The sequence below is a fragment of the Pithys albifrons genome, chromosome 2 (assembly GCF_047495875.1).
Source record: "Pithys albifrons albifrons isolate INPA30051 chromosome 2, PitAlb_v1, whole genome shotgun sequence".
In the NCBI taxonomy this organism is placed as follows: domain Eukaryota; kingdom Metazoa; phylum Chordata; class Aves; order Passeriformes; family Thamnophilidae; genus Pithys; species Pithys albifrons.
Window position 1 is genome coordinate 95,696,875 of NC_092459.1, and position 26,631 is coordinate 95,723,505.

Here is a 26,631-nt window from a genome sequence, read left to right on the forward strand (position 1 = left end):
TTGTCCACTGAATTTTAATGGTACTCAAAATATATTCAGTGGGTACTGTATAATGCAGCACACTGGGGTTTGTAAGTCAGAGGAATATCTGTGATGTGTAAATGATAAAATCAATACAAGGGGTGGTTTTCACATGCTTCTTAGTCTGATGTGTCCCTTCCTTAACTGATGGAAACAGCTGTCAGTATCAGTGCTGCTGTATTTGTCATCGCCAAGTTGGACATAATATACAAATGTAGAAGAAGCTTTATTCTTCTAGCCCAAAAGAAAACTAAACTCTCTTCCCTCTCCCTTTCCCCATCCTTTCCCCCTCAGTCAAACTGAAAATTCCACATCTTTGATGTCTGCCTTTCTAGTTTAAAAAAAAACCAACAACAACACACACACAAGAAAAATAAAAATAAAATTAAAGCATTTTAAAGTATATGTCAAAATATCCCAGCTGGCTCTCTGTTGACAACCCTGGATGGTGGAAATGGCTTAGGTGTGGCAGCAAGTTCCCTATGGCTATGGAGATGCAGCTGTGAGCTTTAAAGTGGTTGCTTTGTGCATCTGGGTTTTGGGAATGGCAAACTGGAAATGGAGGATTTAAGTTGAGATCCCATCATGGGAAGTCAATGGCCTGATTAATCCAGCATTGGTACTTTGTAATTTCTGTCCAATACAAGTAACATCTATGGACACTGTTTAGTAACAAAAATGTTTTAATTTGCAAACTATCAATGTCTCTTGGGACTGAAAAATTATTGCTACTCTACAATAGAGTTCCTCTGCAACAGGCTGCCCACATGGAAAATGGTTCTGGTCTGCCCTATTGCTGAGTATATTTATGTAAGTAATGGTTGTTGGAGAACTCACCAAGCTAAAACTATTAAAGTGCTCTTTCAATCTGTGGTATTGCTGCCTCTGTTCTTTTGTTAGACACCAATTATTATTATAAGGATCATGATTATGAATAAATCCTGTTTTAAAGTTTCAGAATGAAATGATAACTTGTATGTCTTGAAATATTTATTGCAAGCTTAAAAATACTTTTTCTTGATGTGTACCATTTAACTCAATTGCCAGTACAGGAATTGCAATAGGGATGTAACTAAACAGGAATATGTTTTGTGGTAAGAATTTACAGTAGGTGACACTACTGATATAGGAAATGTATCATATTTCTCCAGACTATGGAAATGTCACTGCTGGCAAGTTTGTTTATTTTAGCTGCTAGAACTGAATTTTTCAAGAACCATATTTATGAAATAAGTAGTTGTATAAACTCAGAGATATGTTTTCGATGTTTGACTCAGAATTTTTTGATACTATAGTGAAAGTTTTGTAACTCTAAGAGTAATTTCTTTAATTATTGAATTACATGTTATAAAAAAGTGTCTTCATTAGTTGGAGTCAATTTGATTCAGAACAATGCATGGGCAATTTTTCTTGGTGTTCTAAAATGACTGTTTTGAAGAAATCCACTTGCTTGCCTAACTCAATAGAGGAAAATTTGGGGAAACTTTTATTATTAATTTTGTCTAATGCATGTTTTTCTTCACTAAGTAGTTGCAGCAGTAAAAATAATTGTGTTTGCCATCTATCTAAGGTGATAATGCTACTGATATTGTGCATTTTGCATTCTCCCTAAAGGTCTAAAATTTGCAGCTCTGCTGTGGTGCTGAAATGCCTGGGGTGTCTGTTGAAGATTAAATTGTGGCCTGACTGAATGATAGAGCTTGAACAAACAAGATAGATAGATCCTCTTCTCTTTTATTGTTTGCAACAAATAAGTGATTTAATCAATTTAGTGTGTAATGTATATGAATATTATTGTTTCATGAATATTGACTAAAATCTTTTTAAACTTGCAGCAAGTAGTGGCAGCAATAAATGCAGGAATCATACCTTTAAGAAACACATCTGCTCAGATCAGTCACTGGGACTTGGGAAGTTCCTTCTTCTTTGCTGGCACTGTTATTACCACCATAGGTAGGACACAGCTTATTATCTTTTTATAGTAAATGAGCTAAAACTTTTGATTTCCAGTGTGGATATATTTGTTAATGGTAAACCATCCAAATCTTCTGTTTTGAAGTAGAGTCACTTTTTAGCTGCAGGGGCAGAAATAATAGCTGTCTATAAGGAGCCCTAGCTGAGTGAGTGATTTTTTGGTAGAAAAAATGTTGTTGTATGTGTCTGTCAAGTGACTAGAAGAGGTTGTGGAAACATTTTCTGGGGGGAATTTGGTCAACTGTATAGTCATAAGTGTTAAATAGGGCATGATTTAAAGCAAATGTGCATTAAACCTTGACTGAGATATTTGGAATTTCAAGTCTGTATAATCCCATTTGATATTGTTATTTTATCTAAATTCTGAAACAGCCACTGTCCCTCTGAGCAGGAGGAAAGAGGAGCAGCATTTCGTATTTCAGTTTCTTCCCTTTGACTACCATACAGTGCACATTAAAAGATGTAATGTGGCTTCCAGCTTACAAAGGGGTGTTCACAAAGATGGATCAAAATTTGCAGCAAAAGTCACCAGAAAAATAATTAAGAGCTACATTTTGAGAGTAATATATAAGGAGTTGTTAGAATAATTACCACTACATAATATTTATATGCCTATTGTGATGGAAAAGTATGTTCTTTTCAAGTGTTGCATGTATCTTTGTTCTTTATGTAGAAGTGCATAAGTACCATATTCTTTGTGTGTTTGAATATATCCATGTCTTTATGTATATGTATAAATATTGTGCCTATGGGCGATATTTTCCACATCTAAAGTAACTGAAACAGGTTTAGAGAAAAACAACAGTGGAATTCTTACCTCCTTTATTAGTAAGAAATTTAGTGATTTTGTAGTGGTAGGTCTACAAAGTGATAAAAAAATCAAGTATTGAAAATACAGGTTATACCAAAAAAAGCAAGAACCGTGAAAAGATGGCTTTGTGATCAGTCTTCTACTGTCCTAACATCACTAAACTTTATGTTGTAAGCATCCATGGTCCTGTAGAAAGTGCCTAATAGTGGTTTCACTTCCCAATAAGGATAAAAATTAACATACAAAAAGTGTTTAATGAATTAAAAGTCCAAAAATTATTTGAAGCAGTGGAAAATTTTGTTTCATCATCTTTTGTTTTGTTTTGTTTTGTTTTGTTTCTCCAAGTAAAACTAAGGCTTTTCTAAGTTTAAATGCTTCCTGATTTAATTTATTGACCTGATTCTACCAAAACATTTATGAGTCCTACTTAGAAGAGAACAGGGGATCTGAAAATGCATCCAGGCCTCTGATCTGCTGTCCCCAAGAGGCAAGATAACCCAATAGGAAATACATTTGAAAATTATTATTTCAGGTAATTTCTGGAAACCAGAGTTGTCAGAAGCAGGTCAAACTAGGCAACAGTAAATATTTGTTTCAGGTTTTTTGATAGAAACCTGAGAAAAAATGGGCAAGAAAAACCAACTTCAATAAAATATTTTGGCTTTACAGTAACTGCAGGGTTTTTTTTAATTTTAGTTTTGGTTTGTTTGTTTGTGGTTTGGTTTTTTTTTTTTTTTTGTTTCTGTTTGGTTTGGTTTTGGGTTTTTTTGTTTGTTTTTATGCTGGTTTTTTTGTTTTGGTTTTGGTTTTGGTTTTTTTTTTTCTTCATTTTTCTGATGGAAAGCTCCCAGTCAGCTGCAGTTTTGAGCATTGTTTCTTAGGGTCCAAGGACAACCTGCTTCACACAGTGTGTGAAAGCTGTGGTGTGGCTGGCATTGTCTTACTGCTGTGAACCATCTTCCCCACAGTTCACGGGGCTTGTGGTGTGACAGCAGGTGGAGCTGCGCTGAAAAACACTTGAAAATGTGACTTCCCTGGGAAAATGATAAGTCTAACAGTTGGGTGTGCTTTCCTGTATTCTTTGGAATAATATTTGCCATTAAGTGATTTTGTGTTCAGAACAGTATCTTTTTGTATATGAGTAACATTTTGAAAATGAAGGCATTCCTTCCTGTTGGGGGAATATGTTAATAATATAAGTTAATATTTTAATTTCTCAAGAGAGTCAAAATACGATTTATAAACATCTCCACAGAGTTGCCACAAGTTTCAGCCAAATGCTACAGATATTCTTCATGAACAAAGACAGAACCTTATAAATTCAATAAAACAACTTTAGAGAAATAATTTGTAAATGAGGTTTGATAAATAAGAATAAAAATTATAAATATTATGTCCTTTAGTCTATATACCTTAAGAAGCACTTGAATAGATGAAAAGGGTTTACTACTGTTTAAAGAAAATGATAGCTTTCTAAGTGTTGCAGCAGATTCTGTAGCTTTCCAAACCTCTTATTACTATAATTTTACCTTATCATTTAGCCCACACTCTTGCTGCTGATACTTTAGCATCTAAGACTCTCAAATGGAGCCAATATTCTATTTATGAAATGAGTTTTCCAAACCTCTCTTTAATGAAAGCAAAGCCTTTCTTTGTTGACAGTAGCACTTGCATCCCACAAATACTTGTTTTCTGGGGAGAGAGGATAATAAATAAAGCCTTAAGCATTTGCCTAAGCAAAAAGTTATTGTTTTGCAGTTACTGTTATTGTAACCCAGTAGTGGTAAACATCGAAATGAAAAATCTTGACTCTATTTTGGTGGCTGTTGGCAGCAGACCAGAAGCATCTTCTGGATCTCCTTTAGGTTACTGAAAGGCACTCTGTGGGTGACATGTGTATCTACTGAGTTTCAAAGTCAGCTCAAAAAAGCAGAGACAACACTACAGAAAATGTCTCAATATTTATTTAACATTTTTAACATTCTTATATAATCCTTCATGCTATCCAATAAATGTTTCAGTGCCTAATATAAAATTAATCAAATCAGTTTTAATAGAATAAAATCTGTCATACTGCTACTACATCAAACAATTTCACAAGGCTTTTTTTGGAACAGATCCTCTGTTTTAGTTTTGTATTTACTACTGTGTTAGAGCATAGAACTTATTTCAGGAAAGGCTATCACTGATTATAGGTTTGACTGGCTTAGCTAAGTATTCTTCCTTGTGGATATATTTCTAGAACAAAGATGCCTCATCTAAATAAAGAAATGTGAAAGAATATGAAATCTAAAGAATGAAATATTAGTTGGTGCGTATGGAATGGTTTCAGAGTGCCTGAGAGGGAAAAGGGTAACAGAGTCAAATATCTATGAAAAATATTGTTGCATTGTTCCCTGGGTTACTGTGAATGGTGTGAGGAACAATAGAACTTGTTTTTATCTACCTGAAAATGCCACTGGCCAATCAGTTCTGTTCTAAGACCACATGTCCAAAGGAAAAAAAAAAGAGGTTTGGAAAGAAAAGCAAGAAAGAAAGGTAACTGAATCAAAGCTGGAGTTGGTGCTGAGGAGGAGGGGAAAATAATCTTTATGTCATCTCTTTTTTATTCTTAGAGCTCATTGTTTGCACTCTGCATGATTTTTAACCTCTAGGTGATTTCTTTCAGTAGGTAGCTTAACTTAGAAATGGGCATATAGACACAACCTGTTCGTAACCCAGTTCCCTCCAAACAACTTATATTTTAGGGGCCCAGAAAGTTTTATATTGAGAACAGGGTAGAAAAGGAGACTTGTTATCCTGCAAGCTTGAGACCTGTATCTAGAAAAAATGAAAAAAACCAAAGTCGCCGTGCCTTGAGTTCAGCAGTTGTTTTCCCAAATGACTGGTGTCTCAGCACATAAAAAATGTAGTGCCTACTGTAATATCAGAAAATGCATGACAAGAACCTCTACTAGACTGCTATGGCTCCTAATCTGAAATAGCTGCATTATTTCCACTGTTACTCCAGCCAGTCTATAATGGCTTTTTCAAGCACTGGAAGTAGTCGTGTAGTGGGAAGAGTATTTATTCAGCCTCCTAGAAGATGGAGAATTTTGGATCATAGTTGTGAGCATGCTGTGAGTGCCAACCCCACTGGCAGCTGTGGTTTGCCAGGGTGCATACTTTCAAACAGAGCTTTTTCTGCATGAGGGTGAGCTCACAGACTCCTTCAGCACCTTAGCACTCGAGGATACAATGCAGCCATATGGATGTCCAAATCCAGTAGTTCCTAATAACTGTGTCTACAAATTAAAAAAGGGAGAACAAATTTCTTTTTATCCTTTTCCACTTTTGTTTTCACCAGCCTTTGATTTTCAAATCCAAACTTCTCACGTGCACTGGAAACTGAACCTCTCGAGAAGTTCACTCATGACTAAAGTCTTTAATTTAGATTCATGAAGGTGGTTATGGCAATATGGTTATAATTTTTTTGGTTCAAAAACCTAACAATCATTATTGAAGAGTGCAAAGGAATGTAAATAGTTTCTTAAAAAAATAGAAAAGAAAAAGGAAGCAAATGGTAAATATTGCTTTTTTGGGGAAGAGCTGTGAAAAGCAAGCAGCAAAGATGCTGAAAAATATGATATTTTTGACTAGAAATTTGAATTTAATTTGTCAATTTTAATGCTGCAATTAGTTATGTAGCTTCAAATGCAATTTAGCTGTAAGAAATCCTTCCTTCTGTTATTTTCCCACTGCCGGGATACAAGGTTTGGTTGTGAAGGCAGCATATTTTAAAAAGTCTTATTACATTACTTATTGATTTGAAACAATAATAAAATCCTGCTGTTAAAATTGTCACTTCTGGCACCAGTTCACTGCATTTTTGAAATATAATGTAACAGAATAATGTGTGGATAACTAAAATATACCAAATATGTTTGATGTTATAAAAAGACAAATATTGTTTTTCATCAGAGGTGTTACCTATTAAATCAGATAATCATAAATATAAAAGTTGCAAATGACATTGAAAAATTTATTCCCTTAGTTCAGAAAAGAAAGAAGCATCACATACTTATGTTAGAACAGCTTTTTTTTTTTTTTTGGTTGTTTGTGCCACCAAGGAAGAAACAGACCTATTGAGCTTGGGCATAAAAACTTCATTTTGAAAGATTGCAGCTTATCAGGGTATAAATACTTGGATTTCTGTTTGTGTATTTGTAAGAGAAGAGAGAAGAAGCAAGAAAAAGAAAGTCAAGTGCAAAGGTTGAGGTGATAAAGCAGATGGTTGGAAAAAAAAATTCCTAAAATTAAAAAACATGAAATACATTTGCCAGAAAAATATTCTGATACATGATTTTCTCCATCATATCAGTAATCAAATCTGCATTTGGGTCTATGGCTTAAATGGACTTGACTACTTGGTGGACATTGGAGTACATGGCTTATGAGGACCTGTTTCTTTCAAGCCTTCTTCATAAAAGCAAGGTCATGGATCTTATCCTCCACTAATAACCTGGTTGCACATGCCCAGATTTCATATAACTTCTTGAAGGAGTATGTGTGTGGCAAAGCTGAGTATAAGCAGCTGACAAGACCAGCTGCAGAGCAACGCATAAAAAAGTGGTAAAGATTTATGGTCTGTGAAAATGTGGTAGGGAGAGACACGCTAAAGAGGTCACTGGGGAATGAGGTGGAAGTGCTCCTTCCAACTCTTACTCTGCAAAGGACTCTGTTGAAAACTGCTGCTGTCCTACTGAGAGTCATATTGGCTCTCAAGGTGTGTTAAACATCTATAAGTCATTTGCTAAGATGTCAACAGAAAGAACTCTTGTGTTTAAATAAATCCCCCTGAGATCTCTTCAGAATTCAGTCTTTCCTCTAGGTTACTGTTGTGCTCCCTTCCCAAACCTGCACTGCTGTTCTTAATAGAAGATGTTGGAACTAAATTAGTTTTTAGTCTCTATTTGTTCCATTCTAATTTATTTTCTTTGCTTCTTTTGTTGTGCCTTTGAAAAAATGCCTGAATTTGACCCAGTTATTGCCTGTTGACAAATAGTGCTTCAATTGTGCTCTGGAGAGACCTGTTAAGATTTGGCAATGAAATTCTCCAAATATTGTATTTGAACTGAGCATATTCTCTCCCAGGACAGCAGCGACTAAACAAGATTTCCTCTGTAATTATTTCTCCCAGGAACACTGAGTTGAAAGTGTATTACCACTATGCCCTCAATTTTCTCCTGCATTTGCTCTTGCAGTGAGAAAGAGGGCATATCTGACTTGAATGCTGAAGAAATAATACTTGGACTGTACAAGATACAGAAGCAATAATTAGGGTAGGGCTGCTGGGAGCTAGGGAACCAGGGACAGTGGTGGAGGAAGGTGAAGAGCTGAAAGGAAATTATATTAGATGAAGAGCTCAGTTAGAGACACTGAAGGCTTGTATATCAGAAAAATTGAATTAAATTGAATGAGCAAATCAGAGAAAAGAAATTGAGCTTCAGTGACCAAAATGACTGAGACTAAGAAAATACTCAACAGTGCTAGGGGTAGCTCTGAAATCGAAGAAGTGCAAGTTTATGGGATAATACAGAGGTTTCATTACACAGAGAAGTGATATTTTTTCCATCACCCCTGTTTTGATATACAGGTATCTGATGTGCAGGTATGTGGTAAATTGGAAGCACTTGCATATTCTGTGGGTCACATTCAGGGTTTGATATTTCTGGTGATATTGTTACTTTAAGTTATCAGCTATATTAGAAAATATTAGGGTGATATAGGCTCTGAGTTGTGTGAATGTACAAGGGAGGGTTTTTTTATCTGGTAACTTCTGAATTCTGGACAAGAAACCTGGCAGTGGATTGAATAAAGGGATGCCGTCTCTTTAGGAAAAGGTAGTGTCACTCCATATCACTTTTCATATATTTTTTTAATATGTTTTTATTCATTTAGTCCTGATTCAGAACACTACCAACTACTTACTTTTCCTGCAACACTAAGTTTCGGGCTATTTTCATATTCTGGAATATTTTTTCTGACCACCTAGAGCATTTTTTAACTTTGCTATGACTCCATTAAAATTTGTTTTGTCAAAAAAAAGCCTTTTTAATGTCATTGATAAGCTTACTCTTACACAGAACTGGTTGTTTTATTTTGGTGTGGTGTCTGTTTATTGCTGAATCTTGAAAGCAAGGATGAAGATATACCATTTTTGCAGTTTGATGTACTTGCACTTTCTGAGCTTTTATCTTCTTTTTTCTCAAGGCCTGAAAAAAGGTTGTGTTAAAATAAATTGCCAGGTATGCAGCTTTCCATCACTTCATTACCTTTGATAATTTCCTAAACAACAGACTGTGCTTAACACAGTTCTGCTCAGAAGTGTCGGTCTTGCTGTGGAGAGAAAATGCCAATTTGTCAGTTGTGACACGGTCCCCAATTTACACTGCAAATGAGCAGTGAAGTTTTCACAGCTTACTTTGTTAGTTTTAGTGTGCTAATGAAACTAGATTTTGTTTTCTTTATTCAGATTTCTCACCACCGGCTGATCAGTACAGGGTTCCTGAGCCTTCCGATCATGTCCATCTCAATCTCCAGGTTACAAAGGCTCGTTGTTATCAATAAAGGAAAGGCTGCCAGGAAGAATTGCCAAATACAGCTACACTGTTTGCTGAATGCTGGGATGAATGAAATTATTTCCTGCTTCTCTTTTTGTTTATTTTTTGTAATTGCATCAGAAGTGGTGCAGCCAAACATGAGAACCTCAAATTCTATAAGCAAACAGAGGTACACAATTTTTGAAAACACAGAAAAAAGTGAATGTTTTGTGCTTTGCTTCTGCATTGGAGTCACAGAGTATGTAGGGTTTAGAGGCTAAAATAAAAGCACCTGTTCCAGACACAGAAAAAAGGGAATGTTTTGTGCTTTGCTTCTGCACTGGAGTAACTGAGTATGTAGGGTTTAGAGGCTAAAATAAAAGCACCTGTTCATAGTGTGTATATTCCATCATGATGCTCTGTTGTTAAGTCTTTTTGGGGGGCGTTTTTGGGTTTTTTTGGGGGAGCACTAACAATATAAGACTACCATGTAGTATATTACAACCATGTGTGGTTGTAACTTCTTTTGAAAACAAAACTGACTATTGTATCTGGAATTCCTGCCTCTTGATTACTGTAGAAAGTAGGCACTTTTAGGTACCTTTAGTCCAAGTTCGGGGTTTTGAAGACTTGAAGATCTCTTATTGAGCAGTTTTGGCAGATCTGGATAAATAGCATATTGTTTTATACCAGGTAAGAACCTGCCTAATATAAATCACCCTATTTTCCTATCATGTTGACCTGAAAGTAGAAGGAGGTGGATTTTCTTCATGGAAACTAAGGTTGCTTGTGTTGTATCACAGATGCACAGATCATCTGTATGTCTGCTCCCAAGTCCCAGAAATGTCCCTGGTCACTCTGGCTTGCTGGGGAAGGGCAGGGGCTAAAGCTCATGGGGCAAAGCTGGGCCACAGTATTCCAGTGGCCTTTTGAATTGGAGATGTAAGACCTGCCTAAGAAGAGGGTCAGTTAGCCAAGACAGACTCTCTGCCGCCTATTCACCCAAATGTTTTTATGTAAACTTGGCTGTACTGTTCCTAACAGATGGAATCAACAGCTGATTCTATTTAAATGATATCAGAAAGATAACATTTTTTTTCAAAGAATACAGAAAGGATGTTACACTGATAGCCTAGAAGGGCTTAAAGATTTCTTGAAGTGAACTGTCACCGATATAAAATCTGATGTCTGTGCCACCAGCATTATGAATGAAAATATCATTCAAGTATCACTACAGTTCATGGGAATATCCATTTGCATTTTACAGAAGTGATTCTTTTTTATCCAAAGAGAGCTCTCTGTACTTTATAGATTTCTCATTATTGCCAGCAGCTTGATTCTGCTAAAACCCCCTGAAAAACCAAAAGGGAAGCTGGGTAGAAATACAGGCAAAAGGAAATTAACAAAATCCATTAGCTTCTTTTGGTGAGTTTTTTTCTATTGAATCCTCTTGTGCTTTGGAAAATCTCACCCTCTGGTGTCATCTTTTTGCAAGACCTGCAGGAGTTGGTATGACTGGAAGCAAAGTTGTAGTTCACATCTCACTGTGTGTTAGCTATCCATATTTTTCAGGACTACAAGTTTATTTTGATAGTATTGTGCATGTGATCTGCATATGCTTAAGATAGAGAGGATAAAAAGTGATAAAGAATGATTTGAACTGCTTATGCAAAAGTACAATACTATACTGTTACAATTTCAGTTTTCCATTTGGCAGAAACAGTTACAGAAGGCACATGTTAATTGCAAATTAATAGTAAGATAGGTAGTACAAAAGACTCGTGGGATGCATAATATAGGTAATAGTCCAGAAAAACTCTGTATGTGTATTATCTACCTTCCTCTGGCCATGCTGAGTTTCACCAAAGAATAGATGCTTTTCTAGTATGAAAAAATATGATGCAAGCTAAAGGAAGGATAATTGTCTGCTACATACTAGCTAAAAGCAAATAAATTGCATAGTAATACAGCTATTAGCCTGGAAAACATGTGATGAGTTGCTCTCTTTCTCAATTTTAGTAAGGGCTTGCACAGCAGGACTGAGAAGAATAACATCTTCTTCCTTCTAGCTAATTTACATTGTGAAAATCATCTTATTCTAGGTCAGATAGGCTTGATTGATTTTCATGGGTGTATGTGTGTTTGGTTGGATTTTTTTAAGTGAAGCACTTAGAAATACTCTTGGATGTTTGTAAGAAATTAGCATCTAAGTGTTTGGATTTTTGGAACTGTGTAGGCAAATCTGCAGATTGTTTTTCTGTTGTGGCTTCACTGGAGATATGCTTTCCTTCCTTTTCTGCACTTGTGTGGGAATCTGATTCATTTTGCTGGACGAGTAACTAGAGGATAGAGAAAGCCAAATATAATTAAAGACAAGACATTAATTACTTCATTTGGACATCTTTGCTGTGGTTGCTTCTTAGCAACAACACAGACTGTATATTCAAGTCTTACTTACTGGTCAGAAATTTCATAATAATCACAGTCCCAGTTAGTCTCCCTTACCTGCAGGGATCCTTACTCAAAACCAGTTGCCTATCTGAAATCAGTAACATAATATGCTCAGATACTGTGGGTATGGGAGTGTTATTTTAATTTTAGTTTTATTTTTCTGAATAGGTGGAAAGTATCAAGCAGTGTAAGTAGGAAAAATAATTCCAATCTTAAGAATTTAAATACTTTAAAAAACCCATCTATGCTAAGGTAGCCTTTAATTCCTTGACTATAACTTACGTTTTTCATTCCAAAGAACTTGTTATGATCTATAAAGTGTACATTTTAAGTTCTAGAATCCAGTTTTAAAACAATAACTGGTTAAAGATGACATGAGTTGAAAACATTGGTGGTGTTTCTTATCTGCCAGAATGTGGAAGTAAAGGAAGTTTTTTAGCTGAGAAAAGGCCTTTGACAGTGTCAGAAGCCTAGTAGCCAGTACTTTCTGGTGCAAGGATGTGAGCACTAACAATTCAATTAGGCCTGTGAGAAAAACTTGCAAGCTAATGAAAATAAAGCAAGATAAGGAGGTTTTGGATCAAGTTGCCCATGAGAAGAATGTTGAAGAGATGAGCTTTCTCACAGGAGAGAGAACATCTGCACAAAGAGTAGCATCCAATTGGGAGCTGAAATGAAGTTTATAGACACTGGGCTTCAACCTAAAAGACGGGGCTACGGGTAGGATTTAAGAATATATATTGTGTAATTTGAAGTTAGAGTTGGCTTTTATCTTTACCTATTTTGCCTTTCTTCATGGAGTGATTCAATAAACTATCTTTAGTGTGTGATACCCATGAACTGTGCCCTTATTAATCTTTTTGGTCGCCACCACCTACTGCGTACTCTCACACCAGAATGTCATGAAATTGCCTGAAGATGTAACCAAATGGAAAATGGTATGCTGCTCTTAGTTAATTTCTTGTTTCTGACAGCCAGGTTCCTTCTGTAACTTTTGAATAATTACGTCCTTGTTGTCATCACCTTTTGCCATATAGATTTTCTCCAGGCATTTAATCTGAGATAAATACCTCTCAAGAATGAATTGACAACTTGCTATTTGTGAGCCTAACAAATCAACTCTTTTCTGTTACTGAGGTTAGTTCTACAGTTTATTTTAGTTCAGGAAAGTTTTTTTCTTCTTGATAGTTGATAGTGTCTTTGACACTGTCTCTCTGATACTTGAAAGATCAGGTTGCTTTTAGTATATGTTAGCATTTTGTTACCCTGTGAAAACTTTTACTGTCTGAAGAGACTACCTAGGAAGGAAATTCCCTCCTCTTTCCTACAGTTGCTGTTTCTTCTTTCGCAAATTCAGAATATTTTAGTTGTCTTTTTGAGCTTTTCGTCTACCAGAATTACCTGTAGTGAGGATTATTCATCTCCATTGAGTTATGTATTAATAATTACTCGCTCAGTTTATCTTCATTCTTTGGATAGTGTGGCATGAAACAGTTATCAGGGATAGATGAATAGATGACTGGTTCACAGGTCTTTGAGGCTTTTTTGCTGCGTGACACTTCACAGCAAACAAATGATTGTGGAACCAGCATGGTGCTTACCACCCTGCACTGGGCTCTGTGCTGTTGTTTTGCCCAGCTTGTTTATTTAGATAACAAGCTCTTTGAAGCAAGTATTTTGGGTCATAGTGATAACACGCATCCCAAGTGTCTGTATCATTCAGTTTAACTGGTGACATGTTAGAGAGATATCTTGCATTATGCAGTTAAAACTGCTTATTTTTATTTCCCAGCTCTGCAATAAAAAATATTTCAGCATCAAAATTCTCTTGGATTAAATATCTGTACTGCTTCCTATATGTGATATTTGAACACTATCTTAAAAACCTACAAAAGACTAACTTGAAAAATCTGGAATGTTTTTCACTGTCATGGTGGATCTTAATCTATAATCTTTTAGTTAAATAAGATCAAGTGATGTCAGAGGCTATTAGAGCTCAGTTCAACTTCTAAGTAGGTAACATTCTCTGTAGGAAATAACTTAGTTAATTTTAATGACTTAAAAAGGTCTTTAATTATATATTGTTGGCACCCACTCTAAAGTTATGTTGGCAGTCTTGATGTAGTTTTAGAAATATAGAATCACAGAATTATAGAATCATTAAGGTTGGAAAAGACTTGTGAGATCTAGTCCAACTGTTAACCTGGTACTGCCATGTTCACCAATAAACCGCGTCTCCAAGTGCCACAAGTGTTTTTTGAACACTTCCAGAGCAGTGATTCCATCACTTCCCTGAGCAGTCTGTTCTAATTTTTGACCAGTATATGCTGAAACCCGTTTGATGTTGCCATATACATTCAGAAATATGCCAGCACTGTTGCTGGGTTAAACCATTTCTCCTCTACAAACTGATCTGGAGATACAGCTTCATGCTTTGACTGCACCACAGACTGAAAAACTTCACTCTGGAGAACAAAAACCAGATTATTTGCAAAAACCCCCCACCCAACATGTGAGCTTCTTGAACAACCGTGATTGCTGTTTGGAGAACTGGCTTCACGAAGTTACATTTGCTAGAGTCTGGCAAATGTTAGGGGAGTGAGAGTCATGGCAGTGCTCCTTATGGAGACAAAGGAACTTCTGCTCTCTGGCTTGCTCTACTTTTTCCATGATAGAAGAAAGAATGGTGGATATGAAAGGACATATATTAGAGGCTGAAAACTTTGCTCCATGTTTTGGACAGGGTAATTGGAAAGTGTCATTCGACAGCCTGAGAAAGAACTTCTCTGACCATATGTCTGTCTGCTGTCTGGTTATGAACTGGCCAGAGAAAATGTGTTTACCAGAACAAGAATCCATTATCTGATTCATTGCTCCATTATAGATCATCCAGAGTGAGAAAATTTTAATTTTTGTGTCTCATTATGGGATTTATTGAGCTTCAGTTGAGCCCTGAAGCGATGTTTTCTTAGGATTAGGCATAAAAATGTAATTTAGGTTTGCATTTGCCTAAAATACCTTATTTTGCTGAGAGGTGGTTTGTAGATGAAGGGACATCTATAAATTTATAATGAATTATGGCAGATTCCTATTAATATAATTTTCATCCTAGTAAATAGCTTTTAAATCTGTACTTGCAAGCATTGCATGTTCTTGTCTGAACTTTTGACTGCTAATTAGTCATTGCTGTTAATTGTTCAGAATTTTCACGTCTGCAGGCAAGTATGAAATGTAGTTTCGATTGTTCAGCTAAACCAATAGACCCTTTTGTCCACTATAGGTCAGTGAAGGCTTGGAAAGGTTGTTATTCTCCACTCTTAGCTTTGTGTTTTCATCTTGCAATGTTCAAGCTACACTTTTCTTGTGATTGGCTTAAAGAAGCAGTAGCCAGTATGGTTTTGCAGCAATAATTAGAGAAGAAATGAGTCAGTGCTATCAGAAATGCACACACATTATAACTAAGCAATTGCTGCTGGTAGAACATTAATCTCAAAATAGTGTCAGATGGGAGTGAAGATATTGAAATTGAAGAATTAAAGATTTCATTACTAGATGTCTTGTAAAATATATAGATTCACAGGTACCTCTGAAGATGCAGAGGGGTTTTGGTAGATCTGGTATAAATAGGAAAATATTAGTATCCCATTTGATTTTGGACTAGTGTACCTTTTCCTTCTTTCTTTTCATTTTCCTTGACTTATTTGTAGGAGTGGCAAATGTTTGCGTAGAGTATTTCACTGGTAGGGTGAGAAACCTAATTTCTTTCATGTCCAAGTGTACATTGTTGTGCTGGTTTAAAGGTGAACCAGCAGAGGAAATGAACTCACCACGAGAGAGATTATAAGTCAGAGCTAAAATTTAATAATAATATTACAATAACAACACTGACACACAAGGGAAATTGCTTTCAACTCACAAAACCCCAGCAGTATAACCCAGTGTCCTGGGGCACAAACCCAAGGGGGTTTGTTTGCCCTTGTGCTGAGACCCCTGTGGTTCCCCCCAGTCCAGAGCAAAAGGAAAAGAAAAACCTGTTGGTGCAGGCGAGGGCTGTGGTCTGGGCGAGAGCGGGGATCTCCTCCTGTCAAGGTCCTGCTGCTGCTCTGGATCCAACGAGAAATTCCTGAGATCTTCTTACCCACCACTTATGTACCCTCAGGGAGCTCTCAGTCCCTCCCCCTGGGCGGGGACTCACACAATGGGTGATTAACTCTGGGAGCCAGGGGGTGTTGAGCTGTTGATGGCCCATTAGCAGCTCCGCCCCCCTCAGGCTGGGTGTGAAGGTGATAATGGCTCCCTGGGCAGCTGCTGCTAATGGCCCATTGACTTTGGGGAATGAATAGAGGGGGTAGAATACACAGCTTTGATCACCCCCACACAGGGTTAGCTGGTCTCTCCTGCTGAACTAGGACAATTGTCAATTTGTCTGTGATGTTGTGCATTTTTTTAGGTTTTTTTGCAGGATTTTTATATGAAGGAACATCAGTGTGTTGCAGAGACCAAGGATTGTGCTCTGTTTTAAAGGGTGGAGTTGCAGAAACTGTAGGTGGCAGATACCTGGTCTTGGAGCTTGTTGTATTAAAGCTTACAACAGAAATGATCATTTGATATCTGAAGTTCAGCTTTTTTGTTTCATGCATAGAGAAAGCAGGAGTACAGTTCCTTTGAGCATAGTAAAAGAGGTAAAGTATGTTGTTCTGCCACCCTTCAAAGTAACCAGCCCTGAAAATTGGCTCAGTGGTATTGAGCTTCATGGACCTGTATGATAATATGATAAGGAAAATATTCAATCCTGTACACTGCAGAGATTAACAGAGTTTAAAAACACCTTTGGAGATAAATGACAACAACAGGAGAGAGAGAAAGGAAAGAAATTGGGAATTTTGAAAATTAATTTAAAATAAAATTTTAAATTATCTTTAAAAGATTTCTCAGAGTGTCTGGTGGAGCCAGTTCATAAATATGGGAATGGTTGTGTGCAGGAGTAGGTTGTAGTAGGGTATGATCACTATTTGATCTATTAAAAATTTGGAAGAATGTGTTTTGTAGGGATTTCTTACTGTATGCTGATAAAAACCACAGAAAGTTATGATAGAGAAAAATGACTGTAACATGGTTAGAATTGAATAACAGGTGATTATTTTGTCCGAAGAGGTATGATTTGTAAGAAAAAGCACTATCTTTTACTAGAGCCGCTCAAAATGGTTGGAAGAACAGATAAGTTTTTGGGGCAAAGCTGAGGAAGGCCTCGTTTACCTAAAATACTGTTGTTTTTCTAATCGTATCCAATGCTATACTCAAAGACATTTTGCTTTTCTATAATTTTACCTCACGTATGTTTTTTTATCATCCTGATTATAAAAGACCTCTCTATGAAATCTTTGAACAATCTTGCAAATACTGAGACTTATGTCTCCACTCACATAACAGAATACTTTAAAATGTGTATTATTTTCACTCAATTTTGAAAATAAGATTTCCATAATGAAATGCTACTGGATCATCATACAAATATCAGTACAGAACTGACAGTGAAAGTAAAGACCCATCTGTGCTACTAATATTTTTTCCTCACAGCATGTTTTATGTTTGATATTTAGAGCACCCCAAACTTAGTGGTTGGCTAATATTTCTCTGTGAGTGGTAACTCATAGAGACTAATTAAAAATAATCATCCTTTCAATAATGTGCCTAAAATAAGAGGTCAGTCTTAGAATAAATAAATTTAGATATATGATAGGTAACAAGGAACACAAAGTTATTTGTCAATCAAGAAAATAATTTGTGATATGTTGGCTTCCTTCTGGAATAAATTTAGAAGGAAGAAGGTTGTCTTTTCCTGGAGACATCCCTTCTCCAGGCTCTGCCTGCCTGAACAAGTTCTGTCCTGTGCTCTGCGGCCTTCACAGAACAACAGAAGTGGGAATCAAAGGAAGAAATACAAAGACTTTCCCCTAGAACTAGTAATAATATTAATGACACGTTTGGCCCCATTAGCACCTCTCATTAGCATTGACAGTTTCTGTTTTTGACTTGGAGAGAAACCAACTGATCATGTTTGAGTGGGAGGATTTCCACTGTGGTGCTTTGCAAACCCTACTCTTGACAGATGTCTGAATGCATGTGCATGTACATGAATATATAATGTTATCCATTATGGAAGTATCCTGTCAGTTTTGGGCATGTGTGTGTCCCCTGTCAACCAGGATGCATGCAACAGTGAGCAGTATGTCTTTGCTGAGGAGACGTGCTGATGTGTTTCAGATGTGCAATGAATCCACTGTGGCAGCTTGCCACTCTCTGGCAATGCACTCCTGCAGTGTTAGGATGGTTCATGTGTGGGATGTAAAGATTGAAGTACTTCATTCTCATCCTCATCCAGAAAGTTCAAGATTTTTCAAAAGAGTAATATTTTTTGGTCTACTTTAAGCGCCTATTTAATGATGGCATAGAGGAAGAAAGTAATGAAAGCTGTCGGTAGACGTTAAAAATTGCCAGATGCCTGGTAGAACAGTATGTTGCTAAGTAGTCACACAGAGAGAGGATGGAAGCTTCAACTGCAGTCCTCTGTGAAAATGCTCCCACAGAGATCTGCTTATTAACTAACACCAAAAATTCATAGCAGGAGAGGCTGCAAAAGCAGCTGGGATGGTGAATGCTTTATTGATGAGGGGCCATTGGACACAGAATATTGCAAAGTGTTTTCTGGCTTTGGGGCTGTTATGCCTCTGCTTGGCATATGGCCTTTGGAAAAATTGTGAAGACGATACATATACCATAAGAAGCAAAGCTGGGATGTTCCTCTGAGTTATCTGGAAGCCCAGGTGGGCGTTATTTATCCTGTGCTGGCTGCTTATTCCAGCCTCTTTCCTTCTCTCCGCATCTTTTTCTAACATCCTTTTCATCTGTTGTTCATCTACACCCACCTTGTCTCTTTTTCCATCTGCCCTCCCTCTGAACTCACCTGGGAAAATAAACCACAGAACTAACAGAACCATCTTACCAGGGTAGGCTTCAGCCAATGTGTCGATGAAGGGGCCTTGAGGCAGTAAGTGCCACCATTTGGAGCTACTTTTTTATCACTTTTGTCCCTTAGTTTTTGGACTAGTCTAGTGATGAGCCCTTAGCAATAAATCTGTCACGTAATATATAACATGTGGCATTATAATTAAATATAGCTAAATACAGAAAGAAATTTCTAGAGAAGTTAAAATCTAAAGATTCCAGAGACAAAAGTAGATTAACAACATTTGACCATATCGATACATACAGCTAGTAAATCTAAACATGAGTCAGATGGAACCATACCCAGCCACAAAAGTTTAAAAATAATGCCTATGTAACATGTGGTGTAGCTAAAATGCTGGATCCTGACCCTGCAAACATCTGTGTGTATGCCTGGTTTGAGAGGCATGAGGAAGTTCTCTGTGGGTCATGACCTCGGAGGACTCTTGTGAAAAGGAGATTATTTTGAAGCTAAAAGACAACATGTATGTGGTACTCCTGGATTCAGTATTCATAAGTTCAGTGATGTCTAACCCCAGAATTTTCCACTCTTCTGTTTTCGGTCTGTGGTAGAGACATATTCTTCTTGAGACTTTCTGTAATCACAACATTTTATCCTTCCTGTGAGGCATTCTGGCAATAATAATAAAAATTAATTCAAATATGCTGGAAAAAGCAGTCTTATATTTTTTTCCTTCAATTTGGGAAATACCATCGGTGTCCAGTGTAAAGGTAGTTTTACTGAAACTATGTCTAGGTTTCTTGGCTATATATTCTTTATTTCTTCAAATTAATGCCATTCTACTTTTCTCTCATTTATGCTTCAAATTTTGATGAGTTTATTTTCATGCTGCTGAAATATTCTCTGCCAAACTATCCTTTGCCAATCCTTGTCCTTTTATATAGAAAGGTTTCAAGCCCAGCCTAACAAGGTACTCCTGTACTGAGAGGTTTTGGAGATTCTCTTACCTGTTCTAACAGTGGCACAATTCATGGTAGCTGTGTTGTAAGGCAGCCACAGGTGTTCTCATAACTTAACTCAGTTTGCACAGAGCCAATGGGAGTTAAAATAAGTTAACTGGAACACTGAAAGGCCTTCAGAAAAATATGTCTTGTTGTATGTAAGAATATGAAGACTTCCTGGTATTTGGCTACAATACCTTGGCTCAGCCATGCAGTAGGAATAGTATAACATGATCTGTGTATGGCAAAATTCTTTGTTCTCTAACTGCACAAACAATATACACTTAAAAGTATGAACATGTTTACACATTTGTATTTGTGTCAAGGTCTTTTAAATATATATATGCTGGCATCTCTACAAGAAGTACAGGGCTTTATGTTTTAGTAGTCACTTATTGTTCCCACCTCCTGACAAATGGATGTAAACAACTTCTGTTCACACAGAAATTTCTCTTCAAATTGATGCAAACAGAAGAGAGGTTGACCAGTTGTGAGAAATCAGAGCTCTCTTATATACATTTTGTGCCTAAGATCATCATCTGGCTGGCATTTTGAGAGTTACTTCACATGCAGCTGATACACCTGTATAAAATTCATTGAATGCATTTGTCTCTGGAGCGCAAAGACAAAAACTATCACCTCAACTTTTATATATTAGCAGACACTGATTAAAACCTCTGGTGTCTAAAGCTTCAGCCTGAACTGCGGTAACAGGTAGTTTCATGGACAAATGGTTACACCAAGGCTGTGTGACCCAGTAGCTTGTGCAGTTTATGCAGGTCTAATCTCTGATATATTCATCTTTTGTAAGATACTGTCTTAGCTACCTTGCAGAGGATGCATACTGCAGTCAGAGTCTCCAGCTGAGCCCTGGATCATGTTTCTGATCAGAGAGGTTTTATTGGAGCTTTTATTTCTGTGGGGCTCAAGAGTTTGTAAACCTTCTTTGAAGGGGGTGTAAGAAAGGAGTGAGAGAAAAAGTAAAAGAAAGTTAACTCAGTAACTGTGGGTGAAAAAAATCCTGCTTTTTTCCATCTGCTCTTCACGTTGTGAAGTCTCAAAGCTCATCAGCTGGGACATCTCATGTCACCCGGCTAAAAAATGCAGTTTTCTCCTTCATGTTATAGAAGATAACAAGCAGCATAGGGGTAGCTGGTAGCCGAGGACAGAAACAGGTACATGGATAGTAAAATTGAGGATGGTGAGTGAGCAGATTTAAACTTTGTAGCTGCTTAGAAATGCAGTGGGGGAAAAGGACACACTCATGTGGCTTCCCTGAAAAAGGAATAGAGCTATCAGTGTGTCTGGCTTATTTTTTGTGCATGAACATCGTGGAGAAATTTTAAATAGCTGATTTTGTTCATCAGGTGGCTCTTACAGGAAGAAGTTGTGTTATAATTTATATTCTTAATTTTATTACGTGGCTGTCCAGAGGCCAGGACATATATCCAGTTTTGAGCTCTGCATTTTTCATATGCATTACAAGAGATGGTATTTCTTCTCAAATCAGCTTGAGAGGAGTAGGAGTTAAAATGAGTGATAGTAAAAGGGAAACAGCCATTTCATGAGATGTGTAGCTACAAGTTCAGTTCTAAAGGTTTGATTTGAATTTCCTTCACTGTCAAGCTTTTGAAAACAATCTTTCCCAGTTTCTCCTAGTCTTCCACCATTAATACATCCAAGAATATTGGTGCCAAGTAAGAAATAAATTTTTTGTTGGCTAAAGACTGCCATGTGAAAAGATCGTATTCTGACTGGAGAAAACTTTGGGCTTGGGGATATTTTTCTGTGCAAATCTGTATTTGCTAGTCTGAATTGTTCAATTTTTCACTTTGTGTAGTAGTTTCTAGATTTTCAGTTCATCAAAATTACGGCAACATTGGGAAGCAGTAGGAAAGACTGGCTGTGCACTAGATGTTTATTAGGACTCTGTAGTGTTTACCAAGGGTTTATGAGTACAGGGTTGAACAACACAGCTGAGGCACACAATCTAGTTTTCAGCTGAAGAGGTCTGCAATGGAAAGATCTATGCCAGCTTCTGTTAATGCAGACTTTATTTCTCCATTGCAGATATCAGATTTATGATTTATAGTTTTTTCCTCCAGTTCTGATATATGAAAATGAGCATCTGGAGGCTATTGTTCAGGATAGAAGAGGTAGCATCAAGTGGCTTAGTCATATGTAGTAGCTTTTTCTAAAAATGTGCAGGGAAAGAATTGTATATAGAGCCAGTTACTCTCTCTGTAGTATCGCATACACTTATTTTCAGGTCACAGCATGTTCTTGGCTTGGAGAAGAACTGGAAGAGGCATTATCTATTTTGAGATGGTTAAATGTATACTTGAAATGGTTCTAACTTTCTTTTTTGTCAATATACATCTGAAAAGATACTTAACCTCAAGGGTAGATTATTTTTCTAGTGATAACTGTGGAAAACTGTTCTATCACTCTTGTAGTTACTTTGCACTTTAATTGGCAAATTCTTCTCAAGTTAAGGAGGGTGGTCTGTTTCATGATCAGCATCTTGTGATGTCCAATTACTTGGGCATCTCATCATCACAGGTAACCTGAAATTTCATCTCCAGAACTCTGTGTCCAGTACATACTTTTTAAGGGTTTTTATGCATCAGTGAGGGTTCCGATTTTTAAAATTTGAATCCTCTTCACTTCAAGAGACAGGAGACTGGCTTTTTTAATGCAGACTCATAATTTGGTCTGTTTTCTTTATTGCTTGCATGTGTTTGTAACATGTATGCGTGAATCCTGAATGCAAGAATGTTCAAAGCTTAGTCTGGATACCTTTTTGGAAGAAAATCTCTTGTTTGCTTAAATAAAGGAACAAATATGAATTCATGAAAGTTGATTTTACCGTATTTCTGGAACACTTTGATTTAACATTAGGTAATTTCTGAAGGAATTTTCTTGAAGGAAGCGACAAGAAGGAAGGGCACATCTGTTGCACTTAATTGATTTTTGTGTGTATGCTAATTAGTATAATTGAAGACATGAAAAGAATATGATCCTATTATGTAGAATCCTTTCATGTTCTACATGATTCCTGAGCATGGCTGTATGAGAGTCCTATGTCTACTTATAATGGATATTGCAGTTAGAGGCAGCCTTGGATCATTCAGCTCTACTTCTCTGCCTTCCTCTAGAATGCATATATAACCATTTTATTCTGTTGAAGAATGCATTTGGGAACAGTATTTCTTTGGAGAATAGGTTTCATCTGTAGACATTTCATTAGGGATTTATTTAGGTTCAAAATCTTTTATCTATTTTGACCCTTCTGAATTGAAGAGCTTAGCAAAATTAAGTGTACATAGAATTGTTAAGAAAAAATATATCTAGTCTAATTGTTCATAATTTTAATATATGTAGAGTTCTAGTCTTCAACTACCAAGTAAACCAAATTGCCAGTAGTCCTATCTGGAAGAACTATTATGGCCTGTCATGCACTTATTCTTCCAGTATGAGATGCCTTTCTCCTCCTCCTCCTCCTCCTCCTCCTCCTCCTCCTCCTCCTCCCCCCTCCCCCTCCTCCCCCTCCCCCTCCCCCTCCCCCTCCTGCCACCACCTTGCTCCTGCCCAACTCTGCCCTCCCCTTCCCTTCCCTTTTTCGTTTCCTTTTCTATTTCCTTTGCTTCCCTTTCCTTTGCTTTCCTTTTTTCTTTTTTTCTTTCCATGTCTCCCAGAATTTCATTCTTTTGGTTGGAGCTAATGTACACTGGACCACAGAAACACATGCAGTGCTCTTATTTTGGGGGGTAAATGTAAATTCCTTTAACCTCAACAGAACACCTTAGATATTGTAGAATTTTTATTAATGCCTTAGTAGCCAGTTGAGAGCCTAAAGATTTTTTTTTTTTGTGTGGAAAAATTTTAATTGCCAGATGATATAGTAACATTTGTACATGATAACTTAAAATAAAGGAATCAGAAGACTTGCACTATTGAGTCCTACTTTGGGAATATAAATAGACATATAATTTATAGAATTATGGAATGGGTTGGGTTGGAAGGGACCTTAAATATCATCTGCTTCCAACTTATCCCTGCCATGGGCAGAGACACCTTCCACTAGACCAGGCTGTTCAGTGCCCCATTCTGTGTGGCCTTGGATACTCCCAGATATACGAAATCCACACTTTTCTGGGCAACAAGTTGCATGCAATGCCTCACCACTCCCACAGAAAAATCTTCTTCCTAGTATCTAATCTAAACCTTCCCTCTTTCAGGTTAAAGCCATACCCCCTTGTCCTATCACTACCTGCCCTTGTAAAATGTCCCTTCCCAGTTTTCTTGCAGACCTCCTTCACTTCAGGTACTGGAAGGCACTATAAAGTCTCCTTGGAGCCCTCTCTTCTCCAGGTTGAACAACCCCAACTCCCTCAGCCTGTTTACATAGGAGAGGTGCTCCAATTCACTTATTGTCTTCCTGGCCTCCTCTAGACTTGCATCAGCACTTTCACATCCCCCTGTTGGGGTCCCTAGAGTTGGATGCAGTACTTCAGGTGGGGTCTGATGAGAGCAGAGTAAAAGGGGAGAATCAACTCCCTTGACCTTCTTTTAATGCAGCTCAGGATATCGTTGGCTTTCAGGGCTGCCAGTGCATATTGCCAGGTCATTAACTTCCATCTGTTTGTATGTAAACACAACAAATTCATTCAATGGTTCTTTTTCCACCAAAAATAAGAGAGCTGAAGAAGAACATGGCAACAAACATTTTTTGCCCCATTTGTCTGTGGGCAGATGAAGCTGTAAGATATACCAGTGATGCCGAAAGGGTTTTTTTAATTTTTCAATTTTCATATTTTGTATATTTTAGAGACACAGTAGATGTAATGCCGTAGATTTTAGTGAATTAATATTTAGCAGCTTGTAGCATAAAATCCTTCTATCTCTACCCCTGCTCCAGAACAGGCAGCTGAGATCTGCCAGCTATTTAGTCTCTTCCTCAAGGTACCTGATTAAAGCATATCAGAAGAGAACATAAACATGGAGCAGTGTGACCCAAAGCCCTGGAGAGCGTCCAAGAGGCCTTTGTGTGCTGAAGAAGAGGAGGTGGATGAAGACAGAGGGTCCCAACGACCCCAGCCCCAATTCAACAGGGATGGGAACTGGGAGGGGACAGAGCTGGAACTGGACATGTGGACAGTAGTGATTGGATAGGTTATATTATAAAAACTATAGAACTTAGAGCTTGCTTGCGCGTGCGTTGATGTATTCCTGGATGAGCGGGGTTGCTCATTAAAGTGCCTGCCCATTATCTTATCTCCTACAAAACTTGGCTCGGAGTCTTTTTTACAGACTTTTACGGCAACACCAGGCTGACCTAAAATGCTTTTACAAATATTTCTGGTCTCAGAAAAGAAGTCCTTGTTAAAGCCAGCTAAAAATTGATAGGCTTCAGTTTGTGATAGCTGAATTACTTGCTGCAAAATTAACTGTTATCCTCTGATTTCTCTTGATGAATAGTATCCAGTGGAATCAGACAATTGTGATGTAAACAAATTAATCTAGGCTTTGGGTGGGATTTTTTTAAAAACACTCACAGTTGTCAGCCCAGTTAGGTTCCATTCTGCTGCCTGCAGAGAATGAGATCCTGTAAGCAAAAGCAGTCGGAGTTACAAAATATTTTGAACAGTATCTTTCCAGGATAATTTCATTTAAATAGAATGGGAAACAATTTAGTTTTCATATTTGAACACAAAATAGCTACTCTAATTTCCTTGATCAAGCTGAATACAGAGCAAGTAATATTGGTGAAGTATATATTGCATTTTCTCAGTGATTGTCATGCAGGCTTCTGCAAAATCAGCTGTTGTTATTTGCCAAAATTTTAAAGAAACTAGTATGCCATGTTTGGCTTCTTCCAAACCCTTCAGGACAGCCAGTCTTGGTTATGTAAGTGTGATTTTTCATGATCATATACTCCTATCAAAAAAGGGAAACCTTTGCAGGGAGTAGAGAGCATCTAAAGTATTTTTTTCTGGAAAATATTTTCTGTGTAAAAGGGCAAAACACATTTAAAGAAAGTGGGTGTAGATTTCTTTCTTTATATAGAATTGTTTCGGAAATTCTATGAAATTCCATGAAATTCAAATTTCAAACTGAAGTAACTAATATGTAATTAAGGATGCATCTGAGCTACTCTCTGCTTCTTCTGGTAGTAGTGGACTAGTACTGTCCTTCAGTAGGACTAATTAGCACATTCTTTTTTCCAATGTGTTTCTGAATGCAATAATAACAATAGAAAAATTAATTTCAATATATGCCATCTGCTAAAAATGCTATTAAGAATATCATTCATATTACTTTTAATCTTTTAAGGTTGAAGAAGGCCACAAGAGATACTTTAATGTAGCTGTCCTTTTCTCAGTCCCAGTATCAGTTTCATTTAAAAGTCATGAAGATTTACCATCTTTAGCTTTCATAACTGCTGTGCTGTCTGTATGTCTAAATGCTTTCATGTTTTAGGGGTAGAGAAACAATATAACTTTATTCAGGAAAAAGTTTAACTTGTCTTTTGGTTCAAAGAGATATTGTGCTTTTGATGAAAAGGGAGCTGTTGCTTTCAGAAAATGTACTGACACTTAAGGAGACACAGAGAAAAAAGTAAATGGGTACTTTTGTGTTTTAAAACTGGCCAAAATGCTCGTTCAAAGTAGGAACTAGATAAAGCCTTCATCCATTAAACCTAAAACTTTTATATTGAAAGCCATCCATATGCACTCCCCAAAGGCCATTCTCTTTGCTTTTCTGACTCCATTTTACTGTTTGGCAGTGGTAATGCAATCCAGGGCTTCATTTCCTTCTGGT

The 26,631-nt window shown here is 37.1% G+C and overlaps 1 protein-coding gene across 3 annotated transcripts in view; it reads left to right on the top strand.

Annotated features, from left to right (window-relative positions):
* The window catches only part of KCNK2 (potassium two pore domain channel subfamily K member 2), a 137,676-nt gene that overhangs the window by 63,151 nt on the left and 47,894 nt on the right, over positions 1 to 26,631 (top strand). For all 3 annotated transcript variants that reach the window (XM_071578608.1, XM_071578627.1, XM_071578618.1), the window contains one exon: positions 1,857 to 1,974. In XM_071578608.1, the coding sequence (XP_071434709.1) occupies positions 1,857 to 1,974 (118 nt within the window). The remainder of the gene's footprint in view (positions 1 to 1,856; positions 1,975 to 26,631) is intronic.